Genomic DNA, 12660 nt, shown 5'->3' with positions numbered 1-12660 from the left:
AGGAAGCCTGCTTCTCCCTCTCCCGCTTCCCCTGTTTGTGTTCCCTCTCTCGCTGTGTCTCTCTCTGTCAAATAAATAAATAAAATCTTTAAAAAAAATAAAAATAAAAAGTGATTATGTTTCAGGTTTGTGGAGACACAAGAAAGATGATATGGTCTTTTTTTCACAACAGGTTTGCAGTCCAGTTCCTCGCACAAAGTAAGTCCATCTTCTGGGATGGAACTGGGACCTGGCACCCTTGCTGGACCCACAGATGGGTTGTCTCTTCCTGCTGGGGGAGTCCCAGGGACTACCAGGCTGGTTTGTTGTTGGGGCTAAGTTCTGTGGAGAGTTCCCTTTCTTCAATAAGTTCATCAGTCTTCAGTGATATTATTATAAGCAATATATACACCTCAGTCTAAGCTTAAAAGTTGTATACATAGTAATTCTGGCCTCATTGACCTGATAGAAAGAGGGGTGGCAGAGGGAGAGACTTACTTCCCTAAGGTTTGGACCTGGGATCTTGGTGGCTATTTGCAAAGCTCAGAGCTACACCCAAGTACCAAGTATCCCTTTGATAGCTGTCAGGACTAGGCCTGATAGCCATTTTTCTTTCCTGTCCCTGCAGGCCTTATCCTGTCCTGGAGAGTGCTAAGCATGGGTGGAGCAGGGTAAGACACAGATAGTGGCAAGCATGTCAGTCCAGGTGATCAAATGGCAGAAACCAATCAGAATCTAGCAGGCCAGGTTAGCATGAAATAGGCTCCTGATCCACAGTTTTTATCAGCAAAGATACCAGCACACCTGGGCGCCAGGCAGTCAAGGGTCATTCTGGCTATAGGCAAATGGATATCAGCAGATCAGGGCTGACAAGGTTCAAGAGGAAACAACTCTAAGGTTTCAAGCAAGTAAAGGATCAGTTACATCCAGTGGATTCTAGCACCGGGGAGAGTTCTATGGGATCCAGGGCTTTTTGGGCTTCCTATTCAACAACGCAGAGGACCTGTATTACTCCCAGATTGATCCTACCTTTCTTGGGGGCATTTTTTTTTTTTTAATGTTTTACAGTGTTTCATACTTTTTAGAGTCCATATTGAGGACTGAGAAGGCCTCAATAGTTAGGAAAAATCCAAGGCTTCTGGAGGGGCAATCTCTTCCGATCTTCTAGCGAACCTTTAGGCTCTAAGTCCCACAGAAAAGCCATCTCCTCCTGGTTAGTATGAGAGGTATGTGTGTGCACCGTATTGGGGGTGGGGTGAGAAGAGGGTTGTCCATATTCCTCAAAAATGCCATGCACCGTACTCCAAGGGAGAAGTCTGTTACCTTTTCAGCATCAGAGTCCTTGTGCTCAGCAATCAATAAGCCTGTGTTCCAGGCCTGAACAAGAGAGGACCCTGACAGGATTTCTATCTCCCTTCCTGGCCTTGCATTTTCTTCTGTGTTTATATGTATATGCTTTCTCACTTGGCCTTTCTAGGGCTCCGGAATCTAGAGAAATCTGGATACAAAAATTGAAAAATCTAGAGAAAAGATCAGAAAGTACCTCTTTCTGTGAATTAGACTAATAAGAATAAACAATAATAACAATAAAAATACTGAATACTTACTATATACTAAGAGCTGTGTTAGGTATTCACACATCTTTTACAGAGGCAGAGGATATACAAAAGGACAGGTGTAGGTTCTGGAGCTAGACTATCTGGGTTGGAATCTCAATCCTTCTGCTTATTTGCTGTTACCTTACCTATCTCATAAGGTTGCTGTAGGGGATAAAATGAATTGATGAACAAAAATTGGCACAAAATAAACACTCAATAAGTATTAGCTGATATTATAAAAAAAAGTGTCCACTATTGCTGTCATCATACTGAATTCTCATGACTTAAGTCTCATGAGTTAGGTATGAGTTAGTTGGTGTTATTATTAGACTCATTTTATAAATAAGGAAACTGAGGCCAGAGAAGCTAAGTAACTTGCTAACATTACCAGACTGCAAAAATGGCCACAATACTTTGAAACTTCTTCCACCAACAGGTAGAATCTGTTCTCCCACCCCTTGAATCTGGGCCAGCCCTATGACTTCTTTTAACTAATAAAATATAGCAGAAGTAACACTGCATAAATTCTGAGCTTAGGCCTCAAGAGGCCTTGTGGCTTCCATGCATGCTCTATTTGGGAACCCCGAAAGCATCCTATGAAGAAGCCATGTTTAGTCTGCTGGAGGATGAGAGACCACATGGAACAGAGGTGATCCATCATCCCAGCAGAGGTCGCCCAGCCCTCAAGAATCAGCCCCGAGCCAAAGAGTTCTGACACAGACATAGAACCACTGTGCAGCTGAGCCGGGTCCAACATAGAATTGTTACCTAAATCTATAGTTGTTTTAAGTCACTAAAGTTACTTAGTAAGTAAGTAGCACAGCTAATTTTAAAACCCAGGGCCCCTGGCTCCAGACCTTGATCTTTTCTCATATTCTTTATGTGAATGGGAAATAGAAATTTTTGGAAATAGAAATTTTTTTCTATTATAATGATGATGATAAGCTTCATTAGTTGATAAGCAAGTTCTCTTACAATAAGGTCTGGAGACAGACTATTGGTAAGATTTAATTGCTATCAAGGAGACAGCCACTCAAAACATGATACATAGCCCTTCAACAAATGCTGCTGAATAACTAGATGTCCACAGGCAAAACCATGAACTTTGACCTAAACCCTACACCTTATACAAAAACTAACTCAAAATGGATCACACACTTAAATGTAAAATGTAAAGCTATAAAACTTTTAGAAAAAACATAGGAGGAAATCTTCAGGATGTAGGGCTACACAAAGCTCTTAGACTTGACCCCAAATGTACAATCAATGAAAGAAAATATTGATAAATGGGACGTCATCAAAAAAAAAAAAAAACTTTCCTCTGTGAAAAATCCTGTTAAAGGAATGAAATGATAAGCTATAAATTGGGAGAAAATACTTTCAAACCACATATCTGTAAAGGACTAGTATTTAGAAGAGAAAGAACTCTAAAAATCCAAAGGTAAAAAAACAATCTAATTAAAAATGAGAAAGAGACATTTCACTAAAGAGGATATGAAGATGGCCAACTAGCACAGGAAAAGATGTTCAACATTATTAGCCATTAGGGAAAAGCAAGTTAAAACCACACCGAGGTATCATTACACACTTATCACAATGGCTAAAATGAAAGAGTGACAACATCAAATGTTGATGAGGATGAAGTGAAAGCGGACTGCTCATACACCGGGTGAATGTAAAATGGTACAGCCATTCTGCAAAAACAGTTTGGTAGTTTCTTATATAACTAAACATGCAACTGCCATACAATCCAGCAACTGAACTTCTTTGGCATTTATCCCAGAGAAATGCAAACTTTGTCCACACAAAATCCTACACACAAATGCTCATAGCAGCCTTATTCATACCAGTAAAAAATAAACAACCAGATGCCCTTCAATGGGTGAATAGTTACACTAACTGTGGTATACCCAGTAATAAAAAGGAACCAACCGAGGGCGACTGGGTGGCTCAGTTGGTTAAGCGACTGCCTTCGGCTCAGGTCATGATCCTGGAGTCCCGGGATCGAGTCCCGCATCGGGCTCCCTGCTTAGCGGGGAGTCTGCTTCTCCCTCTGACCCTCCCCCTTCTCATGGTCTATCTCATTCTCTCTCTCAAATAAATAAATAAAACCTTTAAAAAAAAAAAAAAAAGGAACCAACCAATATACACAACAACTTGGATGAATCTCCAGGGAATTATGCTGAGTAAAAACACCCAACCCCAAAGATCACATACTGTATAACTTCATTTATATAACATTTTTTGAAATGACAAAATTATAGAAATGGAGAACAGATTAGTGGTTGCCAGGGCTAGGGATGAGGAAGAGGGGGACAGCCATAAAAGAGAAAAGTGAGGGATCTTGTAGTAGTAGAAACGTTCTTATCTTGACTATATCAATGTCAATATCTGGATTGAGAAACTGGAAAAACATGTAAAGGGCATAAGGAATCTCTCTGTATTAGTTCCTACTATAGCACATGAATCTACAATAGTCTCAAAATTAAAACTAACTACAAAAAAAAAAGGTAATGAACAAAAATAGCCTGTAAAAAACCTTGGAAAACAAATATAGGTAACATCTTACTTGAAAAATTTTTAAATTTTAAATTAACTAGGCTTACAAAAAGCTGTACAAAATTAATGTGTACAACTTGATGATTCTGTAAGTATACACCTGTGAAACCATCACCACAGTTGATGCCATAAAGCTATCACCTCCAAAAGTTTCACTTTATTGATAAATACAAACACTCAGAACATTTCACCACTGGCTGCTTCCTTGCTTACTGTCTTTGTCCGATTCTGCCAAATTATGTTTTTTTCTCCTTTAAAACCTTGCTTGAAACACTTCCAAACTTCCCACATCCTTCTAAGTTTCCTACGGTACATACGAGATCTGGAGAGGGCTGTGGATTGGACCCAGGGCAGGAGACGCTGGCGGAAGGGCTGGGACCCGGAGCAGTAGACTTGACTCAACATGCTGCGATGTGGTCAATGATCAAAGTATCTGTAGAACGCATTTTTAAAAGATGAAAATGAAAATAATAGGCAATTAACTTTATTTTCTTCCACTTCCTCATACTCTCAGAGTAAAAGCTTGACTCTTCTGCTCCAAACTCCTTTGTATTAGGGACACTCCCACCTGCTCTGTATATAGAAAAGAGAGAGACAAGAAATGGCTCCTTCTCAGGTCCCACCTCATCCTTCCTTTCCTAGGATCTCCTTAGTTTTTATGCAAGCAAATGACAATTAAGGATTATACATATTCTGAGTGACAAAATAAGTTAAAGTACGATGTTTATGTATGGATACTAAATGTTCACTACAATTCCTACACCATTAGGGAGTCTCAAACAAATCAAAAACAGATCTAACATCCAATAAGCGGCCATCTCCACCTTCCTGCTATCACCTCCCCAAAAAGCTCTGAAAACCACATATTTGAAATGTCTGTTTGACCCCTGCTGACACAAGAAGAGGATGGAAAGGCCAGAGGCTACTGTCATCTTTCTTCTTGCTGCCCACAGGAATCTAAAGCATACTCTTGCATGCCTGGAAGGAGTGCAATGCCTGCAAATGGTTGGCATCTTAAATGACTATAGGCATATCCCGTAGAGGATGAGTACATGGCTAGAGACCTGAGCTGGGAATATGGTGGTTATGGGCATTTTCCGGCCCTGGGTCAAACTTGAGGCTTTAGATAAAGAATAGTTTATTTCACAAAAAGGTAGGGGGCTCCCTCCTATATATGCACGGAGAATAAGCCATTCATTATTGCAGCTCTCATGCTACAGGGACATTGGTGTTTTCACAAGATAAGAAAAACACTGCACCCTCTTTGCTTGCAAGCTTCTTTTTAACTTTTGCTCTATGGATTGGTGAATATATTCCAACCCTCTTAAATGTGTCTCAAAAAGACTAGCAATTAGCCCCACAGTGAAGAGAAACAAGGAGTGGTATGTATGGCTCTTCAATTTATATTGCACAAAGGCACAGAAAGGGGAGAGAAGAGATTGGCAGGATACATCTGCTGTAAAAGATATGTCATCCAATAGGCAACAGAAAGTGTTAAGTGCTGTCTTTGTTGACTTCAGTTTGTGACAGTCTGGAAGATCCCAAGGGAAAATTATCTGCATAACATTTAAGGAGGACATAAGCCCATGGTCTTCGTGCGCTGCTTATATAAATTCCTTTGGTAATTGTTTTTGTTTTTTAAGGATTTTATTTATTTGTCAGAGAGAAGGAGAGAGAGAGAGAGCACGCATGCACAAGCAGGGGGAGCAGCAGAGGGAGAGGGAGAAGCAAGCTCCCCGCCGAGCAAGAAGCCGGATGCGGGACTCGATCCCAGGACCCCGGGATCATGACCTGAGCCGAAGGCAGATGCTTGATGCTTAACCGACAGAGGCACCCAGGCATCCCTCCTTCAGTAATTGTTGCTAAACAATTATTTACACATGAATTCTCTAACAGGAATGCCAAGAAGGTAAAAGAATCAAATTGAGACACTAAAATTCTAGTTCTGTCTCCTTCATGAAAACTTTCTCAGCAGTTCTAGCATTCAAAATTAGATACAATCCTACAGGTTAGCTTTTAACTGGTTTATGTGTTACTGTTGCTTTTTCCACCTGGATTATAAACTTCCCACTGACAGCATGGTAAACTGGAGAGGGAACATGGACTGTGGAGTTGGACAGATTGGGGTTTCAGCTTTGCGCTTGCTATGCTAGCTGTGTGCCTTTTGGAAGGTTACTGAGTCTTTCAAAGCCTCAGTTTCCTCTTTTGTAAATCAGGGACGGTAACAGGAAGAACCTCTCGGGATTATTGTGAGAATTAAATTAGACAATGCATGGAATCTTGGGTACAACAGATGCTCAACAAATGTCAGGTGTGCTTCTTCTAGGCACTAATGATGTCCTACAACTTTCTCTTTATTTCCTTCAGGATGTGCCACAGGCATAAGAATTCAATAAATATTCTTTGATGGATATAATCACGAAATATACTTATTGATTGCTTACCTCTCTCTTATCTAAGAATAAGTGAAAGCTCTTAATGTTCAAGGTCACTAACTTGATAGGTTCAAGACTGACCTAGAAACCAAGCCTTCCTGGCCTCTCCCCTATACCACACCTCTGATTGACTGCAATGAATGGTTCTCCTGTCAGAGTTTATTACGCTCTCAAAAAGCAGACAGCTGATTCCAGGGAGCAAAGGGTATGTGTGTCTAGACTCAAGCGCCGTCGGTTAAAAAAAAGTTTCTATGTTTTGACTCAGGCCATTTCTCAAGTACCTCTTTTACTCGTCTTAAACGGAATGCCTTTATCTTACTGATTTGGTCAAAGAACTGAACTTTAGTCCCAACAAACTTCACCCAGAAACACAGGCTTGGTAGATGGTTCACTACCCAAAGGCAAAGACGGTGCGATAAATCTCGCCGCCTCAGAGAGCAGGGGATAATGATGGGGGGCGGGGGAGTCCAGGTGCTCCCTGCTGTGCCACGGAGGTACTACTCACAGACCATGTGCCACAATGCAAAGGGCGGTCGTGAGCGAACTCCCCCGCTGCTGGGGGCCTGGTTTTGAAAAAGAGGGTCACGAAAGCCCGGGGAGGGGGGAGCGCAGGGGACCACTCACACAGGCCGCTGAGAGTCGGCGTGTGGCCGGTTATAAACCAGGGTACATCACCAGCAGCGAGGCAGATGCACTGGAAGCTGACTCCGGACTCCCGGAGAGGGGTCCGCTGAGCCCTCAGGCCTCCACCTGGACCAGTTCCTCCACGTGGGAGTAACCAAGGGCGGCCGCGGAGGTCAGGTGCCCCAAGCCCCTCGAACCGTGGAGCCTCCCCGCCCAGGCGTATGGGACCACAAGGGCGGCCAGGGCGACCTGGGCCGCCCAGCCAGCCGCCATAGGTCGCCGCGAGCCCACCCCCCAGTCGCGGGCCCGGCTTCCCGCCCGGCCGGCGCTCCCGCAGCCCCCTGGGTAGCCCGCGGGCCGGCGTGCACCCCTTCCTCCGCCGCGGCCCGCGCGCCCCATCAGCCCCCGCGGAGGCGCCGGCGCCGCGCCATCCCCGCCGCGTACCTGCTTCACGCCGCCGCCAGACCTCACTGCCCGGCCCCGCCGCCTGGTCCGCACTCCACGCCGGGCAGACTCCGGCGCCGGCTTACTCTCCTTTTTCTTCCGTCCACGTCCCGCAAGATGACGTTACGTCAGCGGCGTTGGAGTAAACGCAGGCCGCGGAGCCTCCGCTGCTGACGTGGGGCAAAGGGCCGAGCCGGAGCTACGTCGCGGCAACAGCGTAGGCGCCTTGGAGAATCTGGTCTGCGCTCCACGTGGCGGATCCCGCCCGCCCAGGCCCGGGCAGACGCCGGGAGGCGGGGCTCGACATCTAGGGGTGCACATCCACGTCCCGCTAGGGGACAGGGGCCCCACCAGTCTTCACAGGGAGGCGGGAAATATGCCTCGCTCCCGTAGCTGCTGGTAGATTCCATAAGGTGTGTTTGTCAGTGTTGAGCATTATATCCCAGGCGCGCCTCAGAAATAGGTTGGTGCAACTTGCCCGTACTTGTATTTACAGAATCCACACTTTCGGCAAATTTCTGCTGTTTAAATGCGAAAATTTTGTCACTGCGATAAAATGATTTACCCCCTAGTCGTCTGGAGGTTTCCCCAAAGGTCCCAGCCCAACTCTTGTTCGGCAAGCGCATTCGTGAGAGTATTGCATTTAAAAATAGTTGTATTAAAAAAAAAAAGTTGTATTTAATCCCTGACAATTGGAACTATTCCAAAGGTGAATGCAGATCCACCCTTAAAATTAGAACTCAGAGGGGCGCCTGGTGGCTCAGTCGTTAAGCGCCTGCCTTCGGCTCAGGTCATGGTCCCAGGGTCCTGGGATCCAGGCCCGCATCGGGCTCCCTACTCCGCGGGAAGCCTGCTTCTCCCTCTCCCACTCCCCCTGCTTGTGTTTCCTCTTCCGCTGTGTCTCTCTCTGTCAAATTAATAAATAAAATTTAAAAAAAAATAAAAAAAATTATAACTCATTGTCTCCTCCCTCTTTCCTACTTGTATTTTCCTCAGAGGGCATGTTTTGTATAGGCACAGGCAGGGCTGAGCAGGTGTGGGGGTGGGGAGCTGCACAGCACTTGACTGGAGGTCAGTGACAAAGTGTCTTCCTCTTCTTGAGAACACTGCTGGGCCTACTTATTCATTTCCTCGTTCATTAACATTGCCTACTTTACGTGCCAGGCATTCCCTAGATGTGGAGGAAGACATTGTTCCTTCCCTAAATGAATTCACAGCCTTATGGGAGAGACAGATATGTGAGCAAATGATTACAATGCAATATGATTAATGCTAGAGGAGGGGGTGCCCAGGGATTCAGGCAAGGCTTTAAAAAGAGAGTAGACATTTGAATTGTGCTTTGAAGGACAAAAAATAAGTCGTTCACCTAGAAATGGGAAGAAGGATCATATGAGGAAGAGAAGATGCAATAAGCAAAGCCATGAGATGTCCTATGAGAAGAGGCTGCATGCAGAACATGACAGGAGAGGTGTTTGGTGGGGGGCCACCTTGCAAGAGGATTTCTGTGCCACACCAAAGAGCTTGAACTTTATCATCCTCAAAGATAGAGAACCATGACTTTTAAAGTACTAGAATGGCACAATGATGAGATTTGTGTGTCTGAAATCAGTTAAGAAGGGTAGAAGCTGGGAGGTTGTTTAGCCTAGTGCAAAGGCCCAAGTAAGAAATGATGACTGGAAAGGAGGCTCCAGCAGTGGGCATGGGGAGCATAAAGTGGGGAGAGCTGACATCACTTACTACTTCAAAGTTGGTGGGGATGGTGGTAAAAGAAGAAGAGGGATACTTGCAAATCTGGTGATGTTGTACTATAGTAAGTTAGGAAACAGATGAAGGGACTTCTTTGAGGTGAACGATGGGAACACTGAACATGGGTTGAGTTGTCAGCTCTTTGGGTTTGAAGTAGGCTGGAGGATACAAAAGTAATAAAAGTGCTTTCCAGTAACTTTCATCTGGTACTTCAGCTTTTAAGATTCTTACCATGAACTGTGGTAACTGTTGGGGATAGCCAAAGCCATTAGAGACAGGCCTTCTCCACTTGGGAAATCCTTTCCTAGTTCTTCTCTTACACCACACATTGCCTTAGGTAATTGCTTGTCTGCCTTCCCTGCTAGAATATAAGCTCTTGAGTGTAGAGAAGTATGTTCCTGGCACATAATAGACAATATTTGATAAATGAATGAATTTAATTCATTTGGGTTTAGTTTTCTCAAATAAGAAATGGACTAATAACACTGCCATTGTCTATTCCACAGGGGTTAAGAGGAACAAATATAGAAATCTTTTAACACTGTACATTTTCTATTTTATTTATTACTGTTATTTTTTATTACTATTTTACTATTAATATTCTATTCCACCAGTGAGGAGAAAGGAGTGGGATATGTGACTATGGATTGGGAGATACCAAATCCAGAAATATAAGCTAGTTTGTGCCTCTGCAGAAATAGAGGAAATAGCCATGGTATTCTTCCTCCATATGATTTTAAAAATGATTTTTTTTTTAATTGGAGAGACCTAAATTTTGTTTCAGCAAATGGAAATAGAGCTGGCCATGACTAGAAAGTCACATAGAAAGTGGATTATTTAGAATTGGGCTATAGGAATACAGGATTGAAGACTACTTCTTTACATGCTATGGAGTATTGGTTTGTTATCTTAGTTTCGGGTTCTTTGATTGATGATAAACATTCAAATAAGGCAATTTACTAGAAGGAGTAACTTACAGTCTCCAAGAGCAAGAGGTAAAACCGAATCTCATGAGAGATGGGTACAAGGCACTGGAAGTTGAGAACCAAAACTACCCTTCCTCTCTGGGTGTCTTATTTACACTTCTCTCTGCACATCTGTTTCTTTCTTTCCCCCTTTTAAGGTAGGCTCTTCATCAGTGAACACTTGGTGGAAAATGGCTTCCTCAGCCCTCAAATATCCTTAGTTAGTGCTGGCTCCTGATTGACTTCCCGTCTTAGTCCCAGTTCCAAAGTCCTAGGAGAGAAAAATCTTACTGGCCTAACTTGGTCCAGGACTCCACTTTTGGACTGGTCAGCTGTGGCAAGGAGAGGCAGGATCATGCAGGTAACGTGAGCCTGGAGGCTGGGCCCACCCTTGGCAGAACTCTGAGTGATGGGAATTCTTAGAGAAAAGGCAGTAGGCTAGGCTGATGGACATATCACATGAGTTGGCAATGATAGGACAGATGCTTTCAATGAAATCCATTTCAGTCGCACTATGCAACATCACTTTGTAGTTTTGCAACCCGGGCTGCACATCAGAAGTACGAGGAAAGCCTTTTAAACATACAGATTCTTAGAATCTCCTTTTCCCACCAGTGAACCAGAATCTCTAGGGGTAGGGCCCAGAAATCAGTATTTTTATAAAGTACCACAGAAGATTATGATGTGACTGGCATTTCAGAACCCCTGATTCCAAAGACAGGCCGAGAATCCCAAATAAATATATCAATAGAAAAGGGAAGTTACTCATAAATATAGAACATTCTTACATACATTAAACAGGGAGGTTCCTTTTGGAGAGCATATATTTTCTTCAAAATATAGTTTTATTTTCTCTGATTATAAAAATCAGGAATGCATTTATTTTTTTAAAAATCTGCATTTTGACATGCTAGCTTTCTAGACTTTTTTGTTTGCCTAAGTATACATGTATAACTTTCGTTTAAAAAAAATGAGATCACAGAATATATGCCCTACTTTGTAGTCTGTTGTGTTCACTTAAAAATAGATCATATTGTAATTAAGGTAAGTCTACTCAATTTTCAGTGGTTGTACAACATTGCAATTTATGGATATATGATATTTACTTCTCCACTGTTGGATATTTTTCCCTCCTTGAAAATGTCCAATAAGTGGAATTGTTGGAACAAAGTTTATGAACATTTTTAAGGCTTTTGATACATATTATCAAATAGTTATCTGCCCTTCTCTCCAAGTTTCTACCAGTTTATAATTCCCCAAAAAGCTTTTGAGAGTACTTGTTTCTCCACACCTGCAATGTCTGCCTAGGATTTCAATTTCATTCTATCCAAATTGTACATACCCCTTTAAAATAAAACTTGTTCCTTAAATTGAATACATGGTTACAATACAGACCTTTTGTGCAGTAAGTCAAAGAGCTGATAACCTGTATAGATAAAAGGGAGGGAACTAAGAAGACTGCATTGTTCTATAGATGTTTTTAAAAATGTATTGGAGGTCTATTACAAGGAGAGTGACTAGAGATAACCATAAAATCTTATTTAAGGTATATTAAGTAGTCTTGTAATGGAAACTTGGTTTACAAGCTAATTAAATTAGCAGAGAGGTAGAGAGGAAGAGAACACTTGAGGTATTCCTATCTTGGAAGAACAGATATGCTGATTTCTGGGGTTTAAAAGGGCATGGTAGAGCACAGGAGATGCCACTGCACACCCCCTAGGATGGCTAAAATAAGAAAGACAATAACAGGTGTTGGCAAAGATGTGGAGAATTGGAATACTCACACACTACTGGTGGGATTTCCACTTTGGAAAGTACTTCGGCAGTTTTTCAACAAGTTAAATACAGAGTTACCATATTACCCAGAAATTCCACTCCTAGGTATATACTCAAAATAATAAAAATCCTAAGTCCACACAAAAGCTTGTACATGAATGTTCAAAGCAGCATTAATCATAACTTCCAAAAAGTAGGAACAACCCAAATGTCCATCAACTGATGAATAAATAAAATGTGGTGTAATTATACACTGGAATATTATTCATCTATGCTACAACAGGAACCTTGAAAATATTATGCTAAGTAAAAGAAGTACAGACACAAAAGGTCACATATTGTAGGATTCCATTTATATGAGACATCCAGAACAGGCAAATTTATATGAAGACAAAATAGATTAGTAACTGCTAGGAACTCAGGGGAAAGGGGAAATGGGAAGTGACTGCCAATCAGTACGGGCTTTCTTCTCAGGGTGATGAAAATGTTCTGGAATTAGTGGTGATGGTTACATAAATCTGAATATATTAAAAA

The 12660-nt window shown here is 42.5% G+C and overlaps 1 protein-coding gene across 2 annotated transcripts in view; it reads right to left on the bottom strand.

The window, feature by feature from the left end:
- The window catches only part of ALDH18A1 (aldehyde dehydrogenase 18 family member A1), a 38551-nt gene extending 30709 nt beyond the window's left edge, over window positions 1-7842 (bottom strand). The window contains exons 1-2 of one of the 2 annotated variants that reach the window (XM_081823745.1): window positions 7640-7842; window positions 4454-4569 (exon numbers count right to left, since the gene is read on the bottom strand). In XM_081823745.1, coding sequence (XP_081679871.1) covers window positions 4454-4541 — 88 coding nt within the window. In that variant the 5' untranslated portion in view covers window positions 4542-4569; window positions 7640-7842. The remainder of the gene's footprint in view (window positions 1-4453; window positions 4570-7639) is intronic. The other variant, XM_081823744.1, reaches the window with a different exon arrangement.
- Window positions 7843-12660: the final 4818 nt, after the last annotated feature.

This window comes from Leptonychotes weddellii, chromosome 6 (assembly GCF_054177405.1).
Source record: "Leptonychotes weddellii isolate Sample4059 chromosome 6, ASM5417740v2, whole genome shotgun sequence".
NCBI lineage: Eukaryota > Metazoa > Chordata > Mammalia > Carnivora > Phocidae > Leptonychotes > Leptonychotes weddellii.
Note: the sequence above shows the minus strand (reverse complement) of the source record. Positions and strands in the feature narration are given on the sequence as shown.